The following is a 27,451-nucleotide window of genomic DNA, read 5'->3' on the forward strand; positions in this document are numbered from 1 at the left end:
GTATTATAGTATTCCTTAGCATATAAGTCCCCCCAAAGCTTCCTATTACTCTCAGGATAAAATTCAGATGTTTTGCCAGGGCCTACATAGATCTCTGCCTGGTCAGCCTAATCTTTATTCCACATTGAATCCATAGCCTTTATCATCCTTTGCCATACGTATGTGCGATTATTAGGTAAACATAGTTACCCACACTTGATTGATGTTTCAGACTGGGAAAGTGCATCTCCACCTCCTAGCACAGTGCCTGGCTCTGAGGTGCCATAATTCTCTGTTGCAGAACAGATGACTTGATGCATTTGTTATGTTTGGATTCAGCCCTATTCATTCTGACTCGGTGACTCTTGGCTGGAAACCAGTTTCTCTCTCACTCTCTCTCTTTCTGTTTCTTTTTTTGATCCACAGTTGATCCTAATGTTCAGTCTGGGTTAAAAACTCTTAGAGAAATATGTTGCGATGGTCATTTGGACCACAAGTGTTTAGACTAAACAGGAAGGGAAAGACATGTTAGTAAACATATTCAGTCATTTGGAAAATCTGTGATTCCTATAAATAGGTTTGTATATGTCAATTGACACTTTCACAGCACAAGTTATGTAGTGATTTCTTATTTATTTTTAAGTTGTTCATTAATTTTAGGATAAAAATCAGAATGGGAACAAGATAAGGCATTATATGATGACTATTCTGTAGAACTAGGGTTAAGCAGAGGGACCTCCGTAGGCATCTGAATAAAGCTGAAAACATGGAGTTTCCCGACTATAGGCAGGGAAGGTACAAAGAAACACCAGTAAGTAGCATGTGAAGATGACAAGACCATTAACAGATGACACCGTAAGAAGCTAGGAAGTCAGGACAGTCTTCCTAGAGTAAAGGAGAAGAGCATTAGGTTGGGAGTGACAAGATGTGGTTTTGCATGTTCTAATTGAAGTACTGAGGCTAAGTCATTCCAGGTGTGAATCTCAGTTACCTCAGCTGTAAGATGCAGGGTTGGATCCGGTGGGAAGCAGAGGGCATTCTCTTCCCTCTATGTTCCTCCCTGGCTGCATGAATACTCAAACAGCATCAGTCGAGTTATGATAGAAAAAATCAGTCCAATAATGTACATAGACAAAAAAGTGATCAGGCAGTTTCTAATTTTGGTCAGTGAGGAAAGAAATAGTTATAAATGATGTGTTCGGGGGACTCGGGCGCCAAGGAGAAAGGAAAGAGAAACTTCACATGAAAAGAAGTAGTGATTTGATGTGAGAAAACCTTACCTTTGAATATACATTTCCTTAAAAGTGTTTCTATGATAAAAGTTGTCCCTAACAATATTCTATAATCTAGGCAATCTATAATATATATATTTTTACTTTATTAAAGGGCTGGAGTGATAGCACAGCAGGTAGGGCGTTTGCCTTGCACACGGCCGACCTGAGTTCTATTCCTCTGTCCCTCTGGGAGAGCCCGACAAGCTACCAAGAGTATTTCGCCCACCTGGCAGAGCCTGGCAAGCTCCCCGTGGTGTATTCAATATGCCAAAAACAGTAACAACAAGTCTCGCAATGGAGTCGTTACTGATGCCTGCTTGAATAAATCAATGAGCAACGAGATGATTGTGACCGAGACTGTGACTTTATTAAAAGTTTGGAGTGCGTCATGAATTTGTATATCATGCTTGTGCATGCTAATCTCTGTTTTGTTTCAATTTTAGTTTAAATGAACACTAGATAATCTATATTCTTGATCTAACAGTTTCTGTAACTTGCAAGTGACATGTGTTCTCTACATCAAGGGGACACTTATCAGAAAAATACCTACAATGAACGTGCTAGGAAAAGTCAATCTGGTCATTTGTGGAGACTCATCCCAAAGACCAGATCATTTGTCTTTTTGCTTGTTTTGGGTCGCACTCTGCAGTGCTTAAGGCTTATTCCTGGCTCTGCACTCAGGGATCACTATTGGCACTACTTGGGGGATATAAGCCAGCTGGGGATCAGTGACAGCCACATCCAAGTCAAGTGTCTTAACACCTCTGTACTATCTTTCTGACCCGTCAAGAGACACTCGAAAGAAGGAATCCTTAGCTTGGCTCCGGGGAGAAAAGCTCAGAGTGCTGAAGTGCATACCTGGCAGGCACTGGGTGCCAGGTTCAAATCTCAGGTTCAGTCCCCGCTACCACAGTGGCCTGCCATCACCATGGAACTCCTCCCCAGTTTAGGTAGGGAGGCCTTAGTGACTAGATTGTACCTGGGTCAGAGAGGAAAAATCAAAAAAGTGCTAATTAAATTAGTACTGATGAAGTTTTAATACAGATGTAGTGCTAGTATATAAGACAACACAGATCAAAGCTTATCAGTGCCTAAAGACTATAAAATCAAAATGCGAAGGACAACTAATTAGAAACAGCCTGCTGTGCTTTAGGCTACAGCCAAGCAATAATTTCTTACTTTGCGGCTGCCTTTTTTTCATGCAAATCTCTTCCAGGTTCCTATTCTTTTCATACTCTAATCACTTTTTGGCGCTGAATGACTTAAAGATCCTCCTCTATCCCTTCCTAAACTCTTCATAGTTGTTAACGGAGGTGGGGGAGTGACCAGGGCTTTCAAATTTTTGTTTGTTTATTTTGGTTTTGTGGCCAGATAGTGTTGTGCAGGGTTGTGCGTAGGGCTTCCTCCTGGCTCTGTGTTCAGGGATCACTCCTGATGGGGCTCAGGGGACCCTAAGGGGTGCTGGGAGCGACCCAGGTCAGCTGCGTGCAAAGCATATGTCTCAAACCCTGTACTACCTGTCTAGCCCTGGTCAAAGATTTTATATACTACAGGAGCTATAGTACAGCAGGTAGGGCGTTTGCCTTGTTAAGTGGCTGACCCGGGTTTGATTTTTGGCATCCCATATGGTCCCCTAAGTACTGCCAGGAGTAATTCCTGAGTACAGAGCCAGGAGTAACCCTTGAGCATCACTGGGTGTGACCCCCAAAGCAAAAACTAAACCCCCCAAAACAAAAGTGATACTGGGATTTCATGTGTGGTCTCTAGCACAGTAGCCCATTACAGGTGCAAGGGAAGTCAGAGCTGGTCTGGAGGAGAGAGTCGGGCAGTGCTTCGGCTTCTCTGAGAAATCGCTATATCCAGCAGCTAAGAAGTGGAGGCAGCCAAAGCAACAGAGAAAGAGCAAGTGGTTTTGGGAGGAGAGGAGCAAAAGTAGCCACAGAGCAGAGGGAAGGGGATTTGAAAGGGGACCACAGTGCCGGGGCTGTGATGGGGAATGGGCAGGTAGCAGACGCTAGCTTCCATCTCCACCCAATATCCTTCTGAGCCAGTCAATGGGAGAGGGGAAATGCAGATGGTTGGCCACAATAAAGAATATAGAAGCTTGGGGCTGGAGCAATAGCACAGCGGGTAGGGCATTTGCCTTGCACGCGGCCGACCTGGGTTCAATTCCCAGCATCCCTGAGCACCTCCAGGGGGAATTCCTGAGTGCAAAACCAGGAGAAACCCCTGTGCATCACCGGGTGTGACCCAAAAAAGCAAAAAAAAAAAAAAAGAATATAGAAGCTTAAGAAACTTTGGTTCCTAAACTACCACAACCAAACTAAAAAGTGGTACTGTCAAGGAGGCAGGTTGGGAGGCGGGAGGGGCCCTGGGGACACTGGTAGAAGGAAGGTCACACTGGTGGGGGGATGGGTATGGGGACATCGTCGACCTAAAACTTAACTATGAATAACTTTGTATAAGTCTCGGTGCCTTAATAAAATTTTTTAAAATATTGGGGCCAGAGCTATATAGTAACAGTGGTTTGGGCACTTGCCTTTTATGCAGCTGATCTGGGTTTAGTCCCTGCCATCCCACAGGGTCCCCTAGGCTTCTCCAGGAGTGACCCTTGAACATAGAGCCAGGAGCAGGCTCTGACCACCGCCAGGCGTGGCCCCCCAAATTAAAAAATCACTGTATCACTGTAATCCTGTCGATCATTGATTTGCTTGATCAGACGCCAGTAATGTCTCCCTTTTTCCTAGCCCTGAGATTTTAGCAGTTTCTCTTTACTTATTTTTTCCTAGTGGTGCCGCATTGGAGGCTCTTTCAGGGTCAGGGGAAATGAGACCCATCATTGTTACTGTATTTGGCATATTGAATATGCCATGGAGAGCTTGCCAGGCTCTGCTGTGCAGACAGGATGCTCTCGGTACCTTGCCAGGTTCTCTGAGAGGGAGAACTAGGCTATGAGAGGTCGTGCGGCCCTATTAATTAAAAAATTAGAAAGTATGTTGTGTGAATATTCTTTCGGTTGGGAGCATTGAGATAAAAGATGCAAGAGAAATGAGATTCGCCGGAGAGGCTAATTGCTCACTCTGGCAGAGAAGCACCAAAGAAGCGTCCCATGGCCTCTTTTATGTCCTATCCTACATACACACATCTAATGCACTCAGTACAAAGAGATCATTAACGGGGAAAAGGGTTACAGGAGGGACGTCAGGACATCAAGGCTACCTTGTTCTGTCATTTCTGCAAGCCCAATGGATGCAGCCTCCAGCCTGCAGAGAGGAATGCAAGGCCAAGCAGCCTGGCACCATGAGCTACAGCCCCGTGCACCTGGAGTGATAGGGGGATGTGAGAGAATGTCTGCATTAGGAAGCTGAACTGGGTTACAGATCAGTGAGAAAGGGAAGATTGCTTCTATGTAACACTAAGAGCTAAAAGGCAGCCAAAGGAAGAGATGTTAACCCTTTCCAAACCAGTCCAGACACAGGGGTCTTGGCTCTCCCATTTTCATGGGGCTCGTGTTCCTGCCCCCTTGCGGGTCAGTCTCCACAGGCTCATCCTAACAGCTCTGGTTGGGCACCACAAAAGTAAAACAGCAACAATTAAGAAACAACAACAACAACAGTTGGCTCCTAAAAAGGGGGTAATTAGTGCAGTATCTGGTGTGGATAGCAACAAAACACCATGTGGTTTCATTTATAATATTATTCTTATGAATCAGCTTTTGTGGATAAGTCTAAAACTATAACCATACCAAGTTCAGTGGGAAATGTTTTTTGATTCAGAAATGTGAATCTCCTCTTTAGTTTTTCTTAACATAACCACTTGGTCAGCGTTGGTGTGCTCAGTTATTTATGTGTAACTTTGTGGTTTCAAATACATTATTCAGTGGGGCTGGAGTGATAGCATAGCGGGTAGGGCGTTAGCTTTGCACACGATTGTCCTGGGTTTGATTCCCGGGCATCCCCTATGGCACCACCAGGGGTAATTCCTGAGTGCTGAGCCAAGAGTGACCCTGTGCATCGCTGGGTGTGACCCAAAAAGCAAAAAAAAAAAAAAAAAAAAAAAGCATTACTCAGCAGTATGCAATACCCCTCTCCCCCCACCCCCCCACACTTGCCAACCCCACGAAATTTTCCTTTGATCATTCAGACTTGTTTTAGGGGTAACAATTCTTCTAGTCCTTCTGCGAAATAGAAGCAAATCCCACCATTTATTTTCTGTCTATTTTTTGGTAAGAAAGGTCACATTTCACAAGAGTAGCTAATATATCTCCGTTCCAAACACTAACGTGCCTTCTCTCTGATTTGTTTGGCTGTCTGTCCCCACTGTACTACACTGTGTTAAATTCTTCCAGGATTGAATCAGATAGAGAGAAGAGAAGACAATTAAGAAAAAAGCAAGCAAGCAAGCAAGAAAGAAATCTTTGCTTCATGCATAGGGATCAATCTTATGAATCTTCCACGTTGTCCTGCAAAGCAGCTGTTTAGTGTGGTTCCAGGTAGACCTGTTGTCATTTGGCACCAGAGCCTTCTCGGTGTGGCAGGCATTTCAGTTGAACACCTTTCCTGCTTACGAGTTCCTCGAGCTCCTCTACCATTGCGAGGAGTTCCCTCATCCGGAGTATCTTGGCTGCTTTGGAGTCTGTCTTCTGCCACTGGTGGGTTAGGGGGGCATGTTCAGCTCTTGGGCCACCTGTCTGCACCCAGGCTTCCCTCTCCTGAGGTTTCCTTCCTCCTCCTGGGGCGGATACTGCTCAGAACACAAGACAGGGCCTTGCCGACACTCTCTGTTTCCAGGCCTTGATGAAGAAAGTGCTCATGATGCTTTCTATATTCCTTGGAACGCAGGAATATAGAAAGTGAGCACCCACGGCACAGGGTGTGCCTAGCTTGGCATCAGCACGGTTGGGTAGCAGCAGCAATATTTTGCTCTTTGGTTTGTTCTTATATGTCAGGTACCTGCCTGTAGACAACTTGAGATCATTCCTGGAAGACACACTTTTGGATCACCCTAGGAAACCTCCCTTAAAAATTATTATCATTATTTTAATTGAATCACCATGAGATACAGTTACAAGACTTTTATGATTGGGTTTCAGTCATACAATGATTGAACATCCATCCCTCCACCAGTGCGCATTTTCCATCACCAATGTGCCGAGTATCCCTCCTGCTACCCCTCATTCCACCCCCTGCATCTGTGGAAGGCACCTGCCTTCTTACTCTCTTTCTCCTTTTGGGCATCATGGTTTGCAATACAGACACTGAGAGGCTTTCATGTTTGATATTTAGTCTACTTTCAGCACACATCTCCCATCCTGAGCAATCCCTCCAACCATCATTGACTTAGTGGTCCCTTCTCCATCCTAACTGCCTTCTCCCCTAGCACATGAGGCAGGCTTGTGGAACCTACTTTTTTTTCATTTTATTAAAAATATTTTTTTTTATTAGAGAATCACTGTGAAGTACAGTTACAAACTTATGAACTTTTTTTTAAATTAATTAATTTATTTTTAATTCGTGAATCACCATGAGGAAACTTATGAACTTTTGTGTTTGCATTTCACTCATACAGTGATCGTTCACCCATCCCTCCACCAGTGCCCATTCTCCTCCACCAATGATCCCAGTATCCCTCGCACCACCCCCACCCCATCCCCCACAACCCCTACCTTTTGAGGCTTGAAGTGAGTAAGAAGCAGCTCCTCTCTGATTCTATGGAAAGGCTGCATATGATTACTAGCCCATCAAAGTTTTCTCCTGAAATTTCCTTTGAGTTTATTTTTATCTTTACCCTTTTGGGAGTTGCAGGACCAGATTTTTAGACACTTTTTTTTTCCAATATCTACATTCTAGTTGTGCACCTGGCTTTGGAATGTGAACCCAGCTGGTATCTGTAGCTTTCATGTCATAGCTAGAACAGAATCTGAAATGATTCTATTTATATATACTTTTATGTGTAGATTTAAAAAATTTAATGTCCTTATTAATCTTGAAATTAGAATTAAATTCACACATTGGGGATTAATGCTGTTCACCTTAGTGAACTCTTGGGAACTTGAAATGATCATAAATGAACTTAAATGTCCGAGCTTAATTCTTCATCCAGCACTTTGATTATGTTCCTGCTCGTTCATTTTTACTCCAGAATAAGTATTCAGATGCTGACTTGCATTTTTAAGATAAAACAATTTTATTTTCCATGTAGCACTCTAGGTCTTTTTCAAGATTGCTAAAAATAGAACTCCACAGAGCTGATTGTCTTCATGTTAGAGAAGGGAAATTTGTAACTGAAATAGATGGTCTTACAAATTCACATTCTCCAATTTGCACTCGAGTCATGGCTTATTCCTTAGACATGTAGTAAAAATTTATGTTTTTATTATTTCCTATTTTACTTAGTCTATTCACATAATGTATATCATCACGATGAACAAAGAAATATGACTCATGCAAGTTCCTATAAGTGCTTCTTTTCAAACATTTCTGCTTTAGAAATTTTTTAGAAAATTGAATTGAGACAGGTTTACAGTGAGTAAAAAAAAAAAAAAGAATGTATGTGCTGAAGAGCTGGCTTTCTAAAGGAGAGCTTTTCCCATAGAGCGGTGACTGGATGGGGAAAGAAGAGTGTAGAAAATGTAGGTACATTATGTCTTCTCTATCCTGGGAAGGCTTTTGCTTGAAAGATACTCAGCCCAAGTATTTTTTAATTTTAATTTTTATCTTTTTCAATGGGCTGGAGCGATAGCACAGCGGTTGGGCGTTCGCCTTTCATGCGGCCGACCCGAGTTGGATTTCTCCGCCCCTCTCTGAGAGCCCAGCAAGATACAGAGAGTATCGAGCCCGAGCAGCAGAGCCTGGCAAGCTACCCGTGCGTATTGGATATGCCAAAAACAGTAACAATAAGTCTCTCAATGAGAGACGTTACTGGTGCCTGCTCGAACAAATTGATGAGCAACGGGATGACAGTGACAGTGACAGTGATTTTTTTCAATGAATCAAATTGGGGTACAGTTAAAGACTTACAAACTTTCGTGTTTACGTTTCAGTCATACAATGATTGAGTACCCATCCCTTCACCAGGGCCCATTTTCTACCACCAATGATCCTGGTGTTCCTCCCACCACTCCCACTTTTCCCTGCTACCCCAGCCAACTTCTGTGGCAGGGAATTCTCTTTTGCTCTCTCTCTCTCTCTCTCTCTCTCTCTCTCTCTCTCTCTCTCTCTCTCTCTCTCTCTCTCTCTCTCTCTCCTTATGGGTGTTGTGGTTTGCAGTAGAGGTATTGAATTGCCATTACAGTTGAATTGCCAGGACAGTCTTTTTTCAATTGCTGGCAGAGTGAATGAGCACAAGTGGTATTTCTTTATAAAAAAAGTGAAGTAACTGGGCCTTATAACCCAGTTACCCTCTTCAGTAACCCTCTTCTTAATTTTCTGAGAAATCTCCATACTGTTTTCCACAAGGGTTGACCAGACAACATTCCTACCAGCAGTGGATGAGGGTTCCTTTCCCTTCACATACCTTCCAGCATAAATTGCTCTCAGTTTTTTTGATATGAACCATTCTCACCGGAGTAAGATGATATCTTATTGTAGTCTTGATTTGAATTTCCCTGAAAATAAGTGATGCTGAACTCATTTTCATGTGCCTCCTGATTTATTTATCCTTCGGTTCTGAAAAAGTGTTCATTTTCCTTTCCATGTTCATTGAAAATTTTTTGGGGATGGGACCACATCAAGAGGTGCTCAGGGCATAGTCCTGGCTCTGTGCTCAGGAATCACTCCTGGAGAATTTGAAAAACCATATGTGGTGCCAGGGATTAACCAAGGTTGGCCTCATGCAAGGTAAGTGCCCTACCTGCTGCACTATTGCTCTGGCCCCTGGGAATTTTTTTGTTCATCTTTGTGAGTTCTTTATATATCTTGGATGTTAAAACTTTATCTGATGTGTTGAGTGCAAATATTTTCTTCCATTTAGTTGGCTATCTTTTAGATTTAGTCCATGTTTAGTTTGCCATGCAGAAACTCTTTAATTTGATGTAGTCCCATTAGTTTATTTTTATTTCTTTTGCAATGGAATCACATTGTTGAAAATATCTTTGAGGTCCAAATCTTGGAGAGGTCTGCTGATGTTTTCGTCAGTATGCTTCTTGGATTCCAGTCTGATCTCAAGGTGTTTGATCCACTTTGAATTAACTTTCAAGGATAGTGTGAGATATTGATCCAGCTTCACTTTTTTTCCTACATGTGGATATCCAGTTTTCCCAACACTGTTTTTTGAAGAGAATATCTTTACTCTGTTGCATGTACCCAGTTCCTTGTCAAAATTTAGTTGACCATAGATATGGGGCCCATCAGATGGGCCAGACATGTAATGTGATTCAGAGATGACCGCTGGACTAGAGCAGTTACTGACTGGATTCCACGGGACGTCAAAAGACCATGTGGCTGCCCACCAACGAGATGGTCAGACTTCTTTGTCAAAATCCTGAATGAACAATTTGAGGGTCTTTCTGTTCTTGGAGTGAATATCAGATATCAGTGGGCTACACTAGCTCGCAACAGGGACAAATGGAGACGTTACTGGCGCCCACTTGAGCAAATCAAAGATCAACGGGAAGACAAGTGATACAAGTGATATATATGGGGCTTTGTCTTTAGGTACTCAATTCTAACATCTATTGGTGATAGAGTCTCCAGTACCATGCTTTTTTTTTTTTATAGCTTTATCGTATCACTATAGCTTTATAGTATAGTTTCAAATGAGGTAATAAGATACCTCCCAATCTCTTTTTTCTCAGTGGGTTTGTTATAGATGACCATTACTACCTTGTAATAGGTTACTGTTTTGTTGAGGGTTTTTTTTCATACATGGTGTTATATCTTGTTGAAAGTTTTCTCTGCATCAATTTATGTGAGCATGTGATTTTTTTTAATATTTCTTTTTATTGGTGTTGTGTATTACACTAATTGATTTGCATATGTTAAATCACCCTTGCATACATGAGTCCAACTTGATTGTGGTTTATGACCTTTCTAATATGTTGTTGGATTTGATTAATAAGTTTTTGTCGAGGATTTTTGCATTGATGTTCATCAGGGAAATTGGTTTGAAAATCTCTTTTCTATTAATGTCTCTTTCTGTTTTGGGTATTAGTGCAGTGCTGGCTTCATAGAAACTATTAAGGAGGGTTTCTGTTTGTAAATTGGAAGAGCTAAAGGGGTAAAAGTAGTAAGTCTTAGAAGTTTTAATAGAATTCACGAATGAATCTGTCTAGACCAGGACTTTTGTTCTTGGGGAGATTCTTAATTCCTATTTAATTTCCTTGCTTGTGATTGGACTGTTAAGGTTCTCTCTTGCTTCCTCATTAAGTTTTGAAGATTATATAATTCTAAGAATCTGTCCAGCTTAACAGATAGAATTGTTTATAGTAGCCTCTCTTGCGATCTTGAATTTCTGACAGTTCTCTTGTAATTACTCCTCTTTCATTTCTGATATGATTTATTTGGAAATTCTCTCTCTCTCTCTCTCTCTTCTTGTGAATATAGTCAAAGGTTTGTGTATTTTGTTTATTCTTTCAAAGAACCAGCTCCTGGTTTTGTTAACTCTTTGTATTTTCTTGATTTCTACGTCACTGATTTCTGCTTTGGTTTTTATTATATGCTTCCTTCTGCTGGTTTCCCCTTACATTCGTTGTTCCTTCTTCAGGTATTTTAGATGTGAATTTAAGTTGTTGATTCAAGCTTTCTTTTCTTTCCTAATGTGTGCCTATACTGTTATGAATTTCTCCCTTAGTGCAGCTTTTTCTATGTCCCATAAATTTTGATAGTTTGAGAAATAAACTTTATTTATTTTAAGATTTTGATCTATACCCACGGGTTCTCAGGACTTACTCCTGGCTCTGTGCCCAGGGCTCACTCCTGACAGTGCTTGAGGGATTTATATGGTGCCAGAGATCAGACATTGTCAGCCTTGTGTAAGGCAGGCACCTAAACTCTTGTACTATCTCTAAACCTGCTGAATTTTACTTTTAAGACCAGGGATAAGTGGATCTTAGCCCAAAGGCCCATTCCAGCCCAGTCCTCTTTTGAAAATAGAGTCTATGAATTGATTAAAAAAAAAAAAAGACTTATTCTTTTAAGCCCATGTTCTCTCTTGAACTTTTTCTACTCTGGAAAAGTCCTTGTTCTCTCTTTCTTTCACCAACATATTTCTAAGTAAAGTTTGTTCAATAAAAACTATTTTGCTTTACTAAAAAATAATAAATAGGGGCCACACCCTGCAGTGCTAGTGGTGGGAGTTGAGCTGACTGTATCCGGTGGTGCTGGTTGGGGGTGCAAGAGTGGGCATGTAGTGTGAGGAACAAACTCAGGACTCTGTACATGCTAGGCCTGTGCACTGCCTCTCGAGCTTTCTTTCCCACCCTATAAATAAAGTTTTATTGAAACATAACCAGTTTTTTTTGTTTTTTTTTGGCTTTTTGGGTCACACCAAGCGATGTTCAGGGGTTACTCCTGGCTCTGCACTCAGGAATCACTCCTGGTGGTGCTTGGGGAACCATATGGGATACTGGGAATCAAACCTAGCTCGGCTGCGTGGAAGGCAAATGCCCTACCCACTGTGCTATTGCTCTAGCCCCAAGTTTTATATGTTTGTGTATTGCCACTGGCTCTCTTTGCCCAGCAGTGGTGCATGATTGAATAGTTGAATAGTGGCTTTCAGAGTCTAAGATACTTACTTTATTCCTCTTTTTTTTGGGGGGGTCACACCCAATGATGCACAGGAGTTATTCCTGACTTATGCACTCAGGAATTACTCCTGGCAGTGCTCAGGGGACCATATGGGATGCTGGGAATTAAACCTGGGTCATCTGCATGCAAGGCAAACGCCCTACCCGCTATGCTATCACTCCAGCCCCTTACTGTACTACTCTTTACTGAAAAAGTGTGCAGAGTCCAGTTGTCAACTAATGAAAGCACTCAGGGTCAGTGCTTGTGTGGTTCTATGCGCCATACATTGCTGCTTATTCTCTCAGTCAATTTTAAATACTTTAGTGTAGTTCACTGTTCTTGATGATCTGTTTTGTAGAAAATATCTTATCAAATCAATTAACTTAAGGGAAATTGGTGTGGTAAAATTTGTAACTAGACAGTATGCTGGAATTGACAAAACTCTTTTCTGCTTTTCAAATTAGTCGGGTAGGAAATAAGTTATTTCTTGATTTGCATTTCATTACTTACACACACCCTGGGAAGCTCTCAGCTAGTTCAAAGCACACTGTCAACACTGTTACAAGATGATTTCTTGCCTGATTGGAACCAATCTTAAGCAACAGTTGAGAAGTAGCATTTTCTTCTGTTTTTACTTTAGTTTTCGATGATGGTTGGATTCTTCTACTGTTTGTCATTTATATTCTTTCCAAATGTAGGGCAGAGAGTTACGGTTACGCTGTGGGTCATTTGGCAGATGGTTGTGCTTCTTCAGGTTAGTTTGGTTGTGCTCATGAAAAGGTTATTTTAGTGCCTTGTAGGATATACGGCAATAACTAAGATTAATCTGATGTACCCATAAGAAAAGAGTTGATTTGTTCATTCATTAGTACAGATATTTGCTCAACAAGCTTTAAGATCCTGCTGAATTAGGTTGTCCCCAAGGATTTTATAGTTTCTTGTAGGAGGTTGACACAAAGTGATAATAATAGTATACTGTGTTATGTGCAATGATGGGTTATATGGAGAAAATTATGGGAGATACAGGGCCTCTAATACAACCTGGGAAAAGATGATCAAGAAATGGCTTCTGGAGGAGGGTAAATCCAGACAGTTAAGACTGGGATGTTCTATAAGACATTAAAATGGAAGGCTGGATTTGAGTCTAATGGCCAGGTTTAAGTATGGGCTAAAGTGAGAGATTTAGGAGTCTGAGTTTAGAGATGACTCAAGAATTGATGAACTCACTTACGAGTGGAGAATGGGTCCCAGGAGATGGTTCAAGCGGCAGAACACTTGTGTGCATGTGTGAGGTGCTGTGTTTGATCTTTGGTGCTACATAGCTCCCTGTGCTCTAATGGGGTGGCCACTATAAAAGCAAGAAAGCAAACAAAAAACCCCCAAAGTCTGGAGAGTGGGAAGAGCACTGGGCTTAGGATGGTAAGAATCAACACTTCAGGATCAGAAAGAGATCCAGTGAAGGGACAAGATAAGAGTTATAAAGATATAGAAGAAAACTAAGAACAGATGACTTGAAAGTGTTCACAGATTAAATGAAGAGGAAGGAGATAGTAAAAGGAGCGGTGAGAAATCCTGGAATTACTTGGCATGATTGGTAATGTGGTAGACAGGAAGAGAGAATTCATTTCAAATGTAATTGAGTGTTGCTACTTATCATTTTTTTCTATTTTCTTTTTGGGTCACAGCGATGCTCAGGGGTTACTCCTGGTTTTGCACTCAGGAATCATTCCTGGCGGTGCTTGTGGGACCATATGGGATCCTGGGGATTGAACCCAGGTCGGCCACATGCAAGGCAAATCCTCTACCCACAGTACTGTCGCTCCGACCCTCAAGTGTTGCTATTTACCTTTTAAACCAATCTGAGATTTGGTCTCAAGGGCATTATTTAGAGCAGTGTGTTTTGACCGTTGTCCCCTTCTGACCATTTTTCCTTTCTGTTGTTCCTTTGTCCTACTGGTTGGTCCCTAGTCTTATGATATGACTCACAGTATTTTCATCTGTGGTCTTGAATATCCTGGGGACATATAGGAAGACATTTGTCTCCCAGTTGAGAAGTGCTGATTTAGAGTAGTAAAGCAAATTCTATTCCTACATCTGCCAAAGCGAGTCATCTTCATTTAACACATATTTACTGAGCAGTCTATATCAGGCATTTTTTAAGGTTTGTACCTCAAAGGATAAACCATATGGGATTAAAAAAAAAGATTCATCATGGACTAGGGATGTAGCTCAGTGACTGAGTGCTTGCCTTGCTTGTGTGAGGTCCTGGGTTTGATCCCCAGCATTGAAGGAAAAAAATCTATTATGAACCTCTCTAAGAAGTTTTCATGAGATAATGCATATACATAAATATTTTTGATTGGAAATTAGAAAAAATAAAGTCATGAAATTCATGACTTATAAATGAATAGACCATAGAAAATATTATGCTGAGTGAAATGAGGACAGACACAGAATGACTGCATTCATTTGTGGGATAGGAAAAAATATATATATATTATGAGACTAATACCCAACGATAGTAGAAGCAAGTGTCAGAATGAATGGTCCATGGTTGGAAGCTTGCCTCAAGGGCTGGGGGAGAGGGCAGAGAGGGAAGTTGGAATAGAGAAGGGACCATTGTGACAATGATAGTTGGAAGGGATCGATCTGAATGGGAGATGTGTGCTGAAAGTGGGTAAAGGACCAAACATGGTGGCCTCTCAGTATCTGTATTGCAAACCATAATATCCAAAAGGAGAGAGAGCAAATGAGAGAGCAAGAAAGTGGGAGGGGGAGAGAGAGAGAGAGAGTGAAGTGAGACACACACACATACACAGAGAGAGAGAGGGGAGAGGGAGGGAGGGAGGGAGGGAGGAGAGGTTCTTGATGATTAAATTTTATTTAATTAATTAATTTACTTAAAAAATTTTTAAATTTTATTGAATCACCGTGAGATAGTTACAAGCTTTCATGTTTGGGTTACAATCTCACAATGATCAAACACTCATCCCTCCACCAGTGCACATTCCCCACCACCAATATTCCAGGTATACCCCCCTTTCCCACCCTCCCCCTGCCTCTAAGGCAGACAATATTCCCCATACTCTCTCTCTACTTCGGGCATTATAGCTTGCAACACAGACACTGAGAGGTCATCATGTTCGGTCCATTATCTACTTTCGGCATGCATCTCCCATCCCAACTGGTTCCTCCAGCCATCATTTTCTTAGTGATCCCTTCTCTATTTCATCTGCCTTCTCCCCTCCGCTCATGAAGCGGTCTTCCAGCTATGAGGCAATCCCCCTGGCCCTTGTATCTACTGTCCTTGGGTGTCAGCCTCATGTGATGTTATTTTACACTCCACAAATGAGTGCAGTCCCTCTATGTCTGTCCCTCTCTTTCTGACTCATTTCACTTAGCATGATACCCTACATGTCTATCCATTTATGAGCAAATTTCATGACTTCCATCTCTCCTAACAGCTGCATAGTATTCTATTGTGTAGATGTACCAAAGTTTCTTTAATCAGTCATCTGTTTTAGGGCACTGGGGTTGTTTCCATATTTTGGCTATTGTGAACAGTGCTGCAATGAATATATAGGTACAGATGTCATTTCTACTGTGCTCTTTTGCATCCTCGGGATATATTCCCAGAAGTGGCATTGTGAGGTCATAGATTTTAACTGACACAATACACAATTACTTTGGGATCTATTATTTTTGTTAAAATAAAAAAAATTGTTGTAGTTCAGGTAACATGTTTATAATAGTGTTAAAGTTTGTGATAATAATGTAAAATGCTTATCTAATTTAAATGACAATATTGAAGTAAAGTTTTGCACAATTGTTTTGTTTGCATATAAATATTTACATTTGTTTTACACTTTGAAATAAAATAGGTACCAGAGAGATAGTACAGGGTTCAGGTGTTTGCCTTGCATGTGGCAGTTCCTGGTTTGATACCCGGCACTATGGGTGTGGCCCCAAAACCAAAAGTGAAACAAACTACCCCCTTCCCAATGTGTTGTACTGCTGCTTTAGATTAGACTTTCTTAAAAGCTTATATTTTGTAGCTGCTTCTGTGTATTTGTTTCTGAAAAACATAGAGAATTAGATTTAGAATATAAATTTTATTTATAGAATTTCGACTATTCTGAGAAGGTTGCATTTAATGTGTTACCAAATGTGTTAATAGGTTAGATTTTTGTTGTTGTTGTTGTTGATCTTTTTCAAGATCAAATGTCAAGACATAATTAACATTATTGGGGCTGGATCGATAGCACAGCGGTAGGGCATTTGCCTTGCACTCGGCTGACCGGGGTTCGATTCCCAGCATCCCATATGGTCCCCTGAGCACCACCAGGAGTTAATTCCTGAGTGCAGAGCCAGGAGTGACCCCTGTGCATAGCCAGGTGTGACCCAAAAAAACAAACAAACAAAATTAACATTATTTGTTAAGATTCGGTTGGAAGCATTGGGACTTAGGAAAGTGAAGGGTCTTAAAATAAATTTAGAGTAATTTCTTCTTATTTATATATATTATGTTTGCATGATAAATTCTTAAGTTTATAGTTCCTTTCACAATGATGGGAAACAGATTAAAAAGTTTTATTGGGGGTCTCTTAAGTAATTCTCAGAAAACTTGAGGACTTCCAGGCTATACCTTCCAGTAGTGGATTTGGGCATGGTATTTGGGTATTTGCTAGTGGCTTTTTGTTTTCTTTTGGGGCAGTGTTCAAGACTTACTCTTGCCTCTGAGCTCTGGTATTACTTCTGGTAGGCTTGGAGGCCCATATGGGGTAACGGGGCTGTTAGACCTGGGTCAGCCAAAGGCAAATGCCCTGCCCATTGTACTATCTCTTTGGCCCTTGTGCTGCAGACCACCGAACTGTCTCCCTGACTTCCTAGGAGTTTGTGTAAATTGTGCTAAGTGGCAGTGAATTTATTGAGACAAGGAAAATGATTTGATCATTATTGTAATTGTGACAAAACCTGTTTTAAGCCTTTTAAAAATGCAGATATATAAGAAGGCAATATAATTCGGTAAGAATGAATATATTTACTTATGTTTTATTTTTTTCTTCTCAATAGGACCAGACATATTATCAGGCATTTCAAGTTTCAGAATATGGTAAGAGATCTTCAATTTATCTGAAAAAAATAGTTTTGTTACTTTATACAAAGACAATTTTTCGAGAGCTGCATTAAAGTAAAAATCTCAATGAAGATAAAGAATTGACGTTTCTAAGCAGCCTAAATATTTATTCCTCTGTAAAAGTCAAAGTTATGAAAGCCTATCCTAAGGAATAAAGTAGGAATAAGACTATATACAGTTACATTTTATTTCCACTCTGCTTATAGAGTTCTGGTTTTTAGCTTCATTGTGATAAAAACATTTTTGTATGTTTTGGGAGAAAAATTAAGTTATTCTCCACAATTTTTTGGTTAGTACTGATAATGGCAGCTTATTTGATTCAGATAAATCCTCTTCTTGTAGGTGCTACCTACATAATATAGAAACACTGGTTAAACACTGTGACCCAATTATTCTTTTGGCGGATTTGAAGGAAGGAAAGATGAGAGTGAAAGATAATTACCTTAGAATTTGAATAGCTATTATGGAGTTATAAATGATTCACTTTTTAATATTTAATTTAATTTAATTTTTATAAAGTTGTCCACAATAATTCATTACATTTAATATTCAAACACCAATCCCACCACCATGCACCTTCCCACCACCATAAGAGGAAAGTGTGTGGAGATTGTTGTATTTCTTCTTCTTTTTTGAAAGATAGATTTCTTCTTAATATTATGTCTTTTCTGTTATTTTTTCCACAATATTTGATTACATTTAATATTCAAACACCAGTCCCACAACCATTACACCTTCCCACCACCATATTTTGGATGTTTCCATCCCGAACCTCATTCCATATTTTGGATGTTTCCATTCCAACCCCTGCCCCAAAGCAGAACTGAAATAATGTATTTTGTGTTGTTTGTTATGAAAAACCACTAAAAATGCTACAAAAAATATCCTTAGACGAAAGAGTGTGAGATTATTGTATTTCACCCAGGGGCCATTAAGCTCTTCTATAAGAGATCACTAACATGTTGTTAAAGGTTGAGCTTTGTGTGCTTTTATATACATATGTATCTGTGAAAAAAAAATTCCCTCATAAGATTGGTTGCCCCCTATTTTGAACCCCATCAGAAGTGGTGTGGTACTCTTGGAGTATGGGTAGGGTGTGTGGTATGAAGTGTCATGCTACCGCAAATGCGGCAGCATAGTCTAGGTATAGGAATAGGTTCACTCATGGGTGAGGCTCAGCCCGAGCATGTGAGAAGCGGTGGTTGAATTCTGGAGATTTTTGGCTGCCAGGGCTGGGTCCGTTGGGGTAGGGAGGGGTTTTTACCTGTCCCCCCTCTGGGGTGCCCCAAATGAAATAGTCTAGATTGTTGTATTTCATCCTGGGTCCATGAAGCCCTTGTATAAAAGATTACAAGCATGTATGTTAAACCGCCCAAAATGTGTGCTACTTCTGGTATATCAGTGGCAGTTTATTGAGTATTCACATCTGCACATTCTGAAATTTAGAATATGATCATAGATCAGATTCACTCATGCACTTAGGCCTAAGGCCTATGTCGCATTTTTCTTGGCAGTGGATGAGATTATATGGCACTGGGGGCAGTTTGTGAATGTGACTGCCAAACTACTGGAAAACTAGGGAGTTCGAGGGAGAAGGCCCAATCCCGCTCCAAGAGAGCATGGAGATTTCAGTCACGGGTCTGGCATACCTGGGCTTTTCTGCAGTTTCTCTCGTAGGTGAGGCTTGTCCAAGCCTATGGAGAGAGGCCTTGAGCATGGCTTGAGCCAGGGGTTAAACCTGAGGGCTCCCACAGGCAAAGCACACGCTCTGGCTCTTTGAGCTGTTTCCCTGCCCCAGCAATAGAAATGCTGGAAAGGAATTTGCTTACAGATTTCTGTCTCAGACGCCACACCTCTTGTACAGCTGGTCCATTAGAACAGGGATTGGCCAAATTTTTCCAATTAAAGGCCAGATAGTCATATTTCAGACTCTGTGGGCCATATGTCTCTGTTATAGCTATTGACAGAGGAACTTTGCCATTGTAGCAGGATGCAGTTACAGACAGATGTAACTGAATGAGGCTGTGATCTGCCAAAATGTTATTTTTGGACATGGGAATTTGAATTTCATTTTTCCCCCTCCCCTAACCAGAGAAAAATGTCCAAACCATGCTTAGCTCCTGCTGGCCCTCATTTATTGACTCTTGATCTGGAACACAATGTCCAGTATGGGGTCTCTCACCATATGTGGCCAGTGAGTGCCTGAAATGTGGTTAGTTCAAATGGAGATATTTTCTAGGTGTCAAACACCTGCCAGATGTAGACGAAAAAGGGAGGAAAGATATGGGGCCAAACTCAGCACTCACTTGGGCGTGAGCTTTGCCAACACTGGTACTCCATGACCCATTCATACAGCAAGTGTGGTCCTGGCATTCTGTGATGACCACTAGGGTGGTGGTTGGCACCGCAGTGCCTGAGCAGCTCCTGGGCCTTGGCTTGATCAGTGTGGTTGGTTGAGTATTGCCAGAAGACCCAAAAAAAAGAAGGCTTATTAATAATTTTTTTTTTGCATTTTTGGGTCACACCCAGCAATGCACAGGGGTTAACTCCTGGCTCTGCACTCAGGAATAACTCCTGGTGGTGTTCGGGGGACCATGTCGGATGCTGGGAATCGAACTCGGGTCGGCCACGTGCAAGACAAACACCGTACCCGTTGTGCTATCCCTCCAGCCCCTTATTAATAATTTTTATACTGATTACCTGGTCAATTTTGGATGTATGGGGTTAAACACTTCAAACGTTAATTTCATTCGCTTCTTTTTACTTAAAATACTTGAAAATATTTACATATTGACATTTTGTTTCTTTTGGAAAATCCCAATGTTGAAAAATGGATGAGAGGAGGCCATGGTTTCTGTAGGTTCTTCGGTTGCATGCAGGGGTGGTGCTGGATGATTGTGTGCTGTTGAGTGGGATATAGTGAAGGTGGAATGGAATGTCCACTTGGATGTTCGAAGAGGAGACATTTGGATTTCCTTGCTCTAGAGAAACACAACCCCCAGTGGCCCTCACTGAGCTCATGACCATCTTGGAGAAGCGTCAGAGTTCACCTGTGGGCATTTTGTTCTCACCTTCCAGACTGGATTAGAGTCCAGCAGTGTCTTGGCCTACCAAGAACCTTTATCATGATTTGGAGCAAGAGCTTGACCTTATATAGGTGCCCTGCTTAATTCTTCTCTTGTTAATTGATTGGTGAGATGCCTTGTTAGGAGACTAAACTTTTCCTTTGGTTGGTGAGGCTATAGAAAACAACAGTTTCTACAGACTGAAAGGAAACAACATTTACATTCTGGTGGAGAGTTTTATATCAATGGTACTCATATACATTTTAGATATTATACTTAATACCACATGGAAGAGCCTCGCAAACTCCCCCATGGTGTATTCATATGCCAAAATCAGTAACAATGATCAGTCATCATTTTTCTGACCCCGAAAGAGCCTTCAATGCAGGACCATTGGAAAGGAGGAGTAAAGAGAGTCTTCTAAAATCTCAGGGCTAGGACGAATGGAGACGTTACTGAGACTGTTCGAGAAATTCGATGATCAACGGGATGGTGATAATGATGATGATGATCTAAAACTGGCCAAAAAGGGCTTTTAACTTTGAAAGTACTTTTATGACCCAGTAACTGCCACAAAAGGAAAAGCATCATTACTGTGTCACCATATTTTAGTTAACTAGAAATCTTACCACACAATTTTTTCTTCTGAGCAGATGGTAACATTAGACTATTTGCAGATTTGCCTTTATCTCAAAGGACAGTGTGTAATGAGTCACATAGGAGGGGAGAGGCCCCTAGGATGTGAATTTTATAATGAATTTGAGAAGAGTTCTAGGAGAGGGGCTATTCTGGAAACAGCCACACACCTGGTAATATGGAAATATTTTAACATCCACCAAATCCACACTGGTGGAGGACAGTGGAATACAAATCTGGTCTTCTAGCACTAAGTTTCCTTGCATGAGGAATTTGGACTCAGCTTCTCCGAGACAAGTGTCCCTTAAAATGGTCCCAGTGTGGCTGTCCCAGTGTTCCAGTCTCAGAGTGGTTTTTAGTTCTGGGAGAAAGGAAGTGCTTTTCATTTATGCCTTAATGTACATTTGAATCTTAATCAATCTAAGTTCATAACATCAAATATAAACTCTTTAGAGCTTTATTCTCTTCTTTAAATTGTTAAGCTGAATATGATAGCAAAATAGATTCTTTAAAATATTTACCTTTTTCCCTCAGTATTGCCAACATTTGAAGTGACTTTGAAGACTCCATTATACTTTTCTTTGAATTCTAAGGATTTACATGGTACTGTCACAGCAAAGTAAGTATCGTTTTTCTTTTTTTTTCTCTCTCTTCCTTCCTTCCTTCTTTTCCTCCCTCCCTCCCTCTCCCTCCCTCCCTCCCTTCTTTCTTTCTTTCTTTCTTTCTTTCTTTCTTTCTTTCTTTCTTTCTTTCTTTCTTTCTTTCTTTCTTTCTTTCTTTCTTTCTTTCTTTCTTTCTTTCTTTCTTTCTTTCTTTCTTTCTTTCTTTCTCCCCTTCTTGCTTTCTCTCCTTCTTGCTTTCTTGCTTTCTTCTTTTTTTTCTTTTTTCTTTATTTTGAATCATGGAGAAACACCCAACAGTGCTCAGGGCTTGCTCTCACCTCAGTGTTTGGTTTCACCCTGGAGACCATGTGTGCTGGGGTTTGAACCTGGGCTGCCTGTGAATTAAGCACTCCAGCCCTTTGAGTCCTCTCTCAGGCCCTCATTTTTCTTTAGATGACTGTGAACCACTATGAACTTGTATGACAGGCAGCTCATTATATGCTCTAAAATATTAGCTCAACATTATGCTCATTAAACTACTAAAGTCATAAAACACTGTGAAAGGAAATCAAGTATCTGTCACAAATACGTGTGGAACATGTTTGCATAGGGCTTTACTTCTAAAAAGATTCATTCACACATTATTTCTAATAGGCCAGTGTCTTTCCAGAATGAATTAAGGGGCTTATATTACAGACTGTGTCAGATTAATAAAATAGTTTGTCTTTGCTTATTCCCCATGCAATTGACCTGATTCAAGACAGTTTACTTCATCTTAAATCTTACTTCCCTCCCTCCCCAGGCTCCCCCCCTCACACCCACTCCCCATCACTCTAATCAATTATGGGAATTGAATCGTTGAATCATAGGGAAAGATTCAGTTGCTTTATTGCAGTTTTGGATGCACATAGGCCACATCCATTCATTTCAGCCAGTGTGCAGGGAGACTCCCATCTTGCCTTATTGACCTAAAAGTCCTAATTTTGAGATTTTGACCCATTGCCTTGAACAGCACAATTTTTTTAATTAAATCACTGTGAGATAGTTATAAACCTTTCGTGATTGAGTTTTAGTCAAAAAATGATCAAACACCTATCCCCCACCAGTGTATATTTTCCACCATCAATGTCTCCAGTATCCCTTCCACCCCCCCCCCCACTCAACCCCACCCCCTGCTTCTATGCAAGCACTTTCCTCTTTCCTTTTAACTCTCTCTCTAGTTTTGGGCATTATGGTGGAATAGCACAGTATTTTGATTTGTTGGTGAAGAAACCAGCAGCTCTCAAAAGTAGAGGCCGAGGTTTCTTCCAAGAAATTTAAGGGCTAGGGGACAGAGTGCCACGGGCACTGTATCTAAAATTTAAAGTTTAACTTTGTAAATTAATATAATTAGTAATTAAAATTAATTAAACAATTTAATAACACGAAAAGAAGTATATTAAATTTAATATTTTCCTATTATGATTCATGGAATAATTAAAATAAGTTACTGTACATTTTCACCGGCTTTAAATATGGTCCATCTTGGCTTCATTTCTGAGCCCTGCCAGGAGTGACTTTTAAGCAGAGTCAGGGGTAAGTCCTGAGCAGTGTGGGGTGTGGTCATACAACAAAACAAATTCAAGGCAAGAACTTTTTTTTTTTTGCTTTTTGGGTCACACCTGGCAATGTACAGGGGTTACTCCTGGCTCTGCACTCAGGAATTACCCCTGGCCGTGCTCAGGGGACCATATGGGATGCTGGGATTTGAACCCGGGTCGGCCGCATGCAAGGCAAACGCCCTACCCGCTGTGCTATCTCTCCAGCCCCCAAGGCAAGAACTTTTTTAGGTTGTAGTTTAGATGTGTCAGTGTCTACGCTTTGGCTTCTGAAATCAAATTGTTTCATAATTCTATATGTAGTAAGTGATAAAAGCTGGACTTTACCTCCCGACTTTATCATCACAAGGCTCCTCCGCTTGTAAGACTTGTGGCGGTGGCAGAAGTTGGGCAGTGAGTGTTCTGGCAGAAGCTGTCCCCAGGCCAAGCCGTGCTGAGGCCTCCTAGATTTTCCATAATTACTATCCTGCCCTTCATCCAGGCCGGAGACACATTCTGTCTGGGATTTAAAAAGAATCCCTTTGCACCGTTGCAGTGACTAAGAGCAGCATACTTGGTTACTGTGCTTGCTGGGATCACTCACCTCATTATGATTTTTCTCTTGGTTGGCTGGTGGGCTTGGACCAGTGATGTAAGGCTGCTCACGACCAGCAGGGCTAGGGAAGGGCCACCAGGGCCACTCTGGTGGTGCTCCCGGGAGGACGGTCATGCAGGGCTGAGGACTTGGGGCCTTGTGTGTGCAGGGCATGTGCTCCAGCTCTGTACACTGTCCCACTGGCTCTGGTATGTCTGTTTTGGATAGTCTCCTGGTGATTCAAAGTCCTCAGATCTGACAGTTCTGGTACTGGTCCAGTCTGAGTCCTTCCCATCAAATCTCTTTTCTTTCCGGATGATGCCTGAGATGGTTGAAGGGGGCATCTTCCCCAGGGTGTGAAAATCTTCATGACTCACCGGGTCATGGCTTAGGCACCCTCCTCTACAGGTTTTGAATGTTCTCCCTTCAGCCTGGCTGTCCTGTGCTCTGCGGCTGCCAGAATGTTCCAGCCCCTCTGCTTTTACTCTGACTGAGAATACACTGTACAACTTTGAAACTAAGTGAGGAATTCTTTGGACTAGCAAGATTTTTCATTTTTTTGATATATATTTTTTTCATTTTATAAAGTAGTCCACGATATTAAATTAAATTTAATGTTCAAACACCAATCCCACCACCATTACACCTTCCCACCACCGTATTTCAGATGTTTCCATCCTGAACTCCAACCCCTGCCCCAAAGCAGAACTATAGTAATATATTTTGTATTGTCCAGCAAGATCTTTAACCAGTCCTTAAAAATTGTCATGGCCCTGCTGCTCTGTAAATATCCAGAAAAGATGGACACAATGCTCTGCTGATAATGGTAATGCTGATGATTCTATGTCTGTCACAATGACAGTTTAGAGACTAATCTCTCTCCTGTCAGGAGAGTCCCTATTCCATTTCCTCTCTCACCTGCATCTTGGCTTCCTCCATTTGCTATCTTTGACCTTAGGTTCGTTAGTGACATCTTTCAGTGTTTGAACATTCCTGTCACTAAAGAGCAAATCCTCCTGACTTCTCAACTCCTTCCAAGTGCTTCTCTATCTACTTCCAACTACTTCTACTGCTCTATCTCTTCTTACCTCTTCCTAGTCAAGTTAGGATTGCATTTTCCACTTCTCCACATTCCATTCGTTCTTCACCCCCTTGGAATTTGCCTGTTATCCTCAGCAGAACATTGAAACAGCTTTCTCCATGGAAAACCCTACTTCCCTGTTAATCTTGAGAATATTTCTTTATATTCTTATATATATGTACATATATATATATATATATATGTAGTACTGTAGCACTGTCGTCCCGTTGTTCATTAATTTGCTGGAGCAGGCACCAGTAATGTCTCCATGTTACTGTTTTTGGCATATTGAATACGACACGGGTAGCTTGCCAGGTTCTGCCATACAGGCGGGATACTCTCAGTACCTTGCCGGGCTCTCTGAGAGCAACGGAGGAATTGAACCCGGGTTGGCTGAGTGCAAGGCAAATGCCCTACCCGCTGTGCTATTGCTCCAGTCTGTATACATATATATATATATATATATATGTATAAACTTTTGTGATGCTTATTTGATACAAACAGTTTAATGATAAGAAAGATCAGTACTCAGATACAATTTTTTTAGCTACGATTTTACGTGTCACTGAACTGGAATGACCCAGGGTGCAACCCTTCAGCCATTCTCTACTTAAAGCCATCATTGGCTTATGTTTTCAGCACTGCTGCCATTGAACAATTGCCCTCAGCCTCTTGTCGATATAAAAAGTCCAACTCTGTGCCCCCTTGGGTCTCTTTCTAAATATTTCTTGTTCAGTTTTGCTCAAAGTTCACCAGTGCTCTCATTTATTACTTGTTTAGTTATTTACTTGAACAATGCAATTCAATTCCAATTCTCTCCCTCTCTATTATTTAGTCTGTAGCTTAGTACAGGTGCAAACCTAGAGCAACAGCCTTAGAGTCAGCTTTCCAGAGTCTAAGTTATTTTTCACTTTTTGGGGGGCCACATCTAGCTGCACTCAGGGTGTATTCTTGGCTCTGTGCTCAGGGATCATTCCTGGTGGTTCTCAGGCAACCATATGTGGTACTGGAGATGAAGCCCAAGGCATCCTACCTACTTTATTATTTCTCTAGCCCTTTTACAATTTTTTTTTGTTCTTTGCTGCATTGGACATTTGTTTGTTCTCTCCCCTTTCCTTTTTGATTTTTCTCATTTCCTTTTGCCTCGTCCTTTGAGACTCTGTGAAGGCAATTCTCTCCTATCCATCCTTTAAGAGTTTATGTTTCATGATAGAGGGTAATGAATATTTTGATGGTGGTGAATGTAGTGCAAAGTAACTACAACAGTGCGATAAACTTTAACACAATTGAAACCATATTCTACAAGAAAGTGAAACCATTCTACAAGGAAGTGATCATTGATGTAAAGAGAGAGGTGCGGCAGGGTGATACCATTTCACCGAAACTCTTCAGTGCCACCCTTGAGAACATCATGCGCCAACTGGAATGGGAAGGAATGGGAGTGAAGATAGATAGTCGGCAATTACACCACCTCCGCTTGCTGATGACATTGTTCTCATAACACCAAACATTAGCCAACTGGCACAAATGCTGACTGACTTCGAACACGAGTGTGAAAAGGTCGGATTGCAGCTGAATCTCAACAAGACAATGATCATGAAAATGAACTGGTCCCTGAAGCTCCATTTGCTCTCAATAGAACGAACATCTCTGAATGCAGCAGCTATGTGTACCTGGGTCAAGAAATCAACATGAGGAACGACTTGGTGCGAGAACTGCGCAGGAGGAAGAGAGCAGCATGGAATACATTCAAGATTGTCGAAGAGGTGGTTAAGAGAACGGAGAACCTCCAACTCCGGGGACATCTTTTCGATTCCACCATTCTTCCTGCACTAACATATGCCTCAGAGACCTGGGCCCTACGCAAACAGGATAAGAATGTTATTTGGGTATCCCAAAGAGGAATTGAAAGAGCTATGCTGGGAATATCATGTCTCACTCAAGTGAGAGAAGGAATCCGGAGTTCTGACCTCCGTCGACGATCAAATATCAGGGATGCTGTCTCACTTGCCAAGGCATCAAAAATCAGATGGGCCGGTCATGTAATGCGATTCAGAGACGACCGCTAGACTAGAGCTGTTACAGACTGGATTCCACGGAACATCAGAAGACCTCGTGGCCGCCCACCAACTAGATGGTCAGATTTCTTTGTCAAATCTCTGAATGAACGATTTGAGGCTCTTCCTGTTCCTGGAGCAAGCAGATATCATTGGGCTGCACTAGCTCGAGACAGGGACAAACGGAGACGTTACTGGTGCCTGCTCGAGCAAATTGAAGATCAACGGGACTACAAGTGATACAAGTGATAAAATTTTAAAACAAAAGCTTATGTTTGACCTGAGGAATAGTTAAGGGGCCTAGAGCACCTGCCTTGCAAACATCTGGTCATGAGTTCAAATCTCTGGTGTCCAGCTGTTCAATGTGAAGTCCTTCAATGGTTCTATTTGATCCCAGAAGCTATGCTGTCTGTGATCGGTGGCACCATGAGCCATTTCTGGCTGTACCACAGCCAGGCATGTGTAAGCAGCCCACAGGAGAGGGGTGTAACCCCTGGTGAGCACCACCACTAGAAAGCTGTGCCATGATTGGGAAGTACAACACTTGATTAGGACACGTGTAAGCACTGCGGCAATCCTGGTGAGCGCCACATGCATCATGACACACGTGCTCCAAATTAGAGGGTGGTTGGAGGTGAGCACCGTATGGCACCACAACTAAAGGAATACAAAGGTTGTGGGTACCATGGCCACATGTGCAGGCGCTGCAACCTAAGGTGGGACC

General features: G+C 41.5%; 1 protein-coding gene and 1 pseudogene across 1 annotated transcript in view; one reads left to right on the forward strand and one right to left on the reverse strand.

The window, feature by feature from the left end:
• The window catches only part of CD109 (CD109 molecule), a 161,596-nt gene that overhangs the window by 57,479 nt on the left and 76,666 nt on the right, over positions 1 to 27,451 (forward strand). The window contains exons 6-7 of the mRNA XM_055135354.1: positions 17,051 to 17,090; positions 21,350 to 21,434. Coding sequence (XP_054991329.1) covers positions 17,051 to 17,090; positions 21,350 to 21,434 — 125 coding nt within the window. The remainder of the gene's footprint in view (positions 1 to 17,050; positions 17,091 to 21,349; positions 21,435 to 27,451) is intronic.
• LOC129404606 (U6 spliceosomal RNA) lies at positions 1,624 to 1,717 on the reverse strand (annotated as a pseudogene).

This window comes from Sorex araneus, chromosome 4, assembly GCF_027595985.1.
Source record: "Sorex araneus isolate mSorAra2 chromosome 4, mSorAra2.pri, whole genome shotgun sequence".
Lineage (NCBI taxonomy): Eukaryota > Metazoa > Chordata > Mammalia > Eulipotyphla > Soricidae > Sorex > Sorex araneus.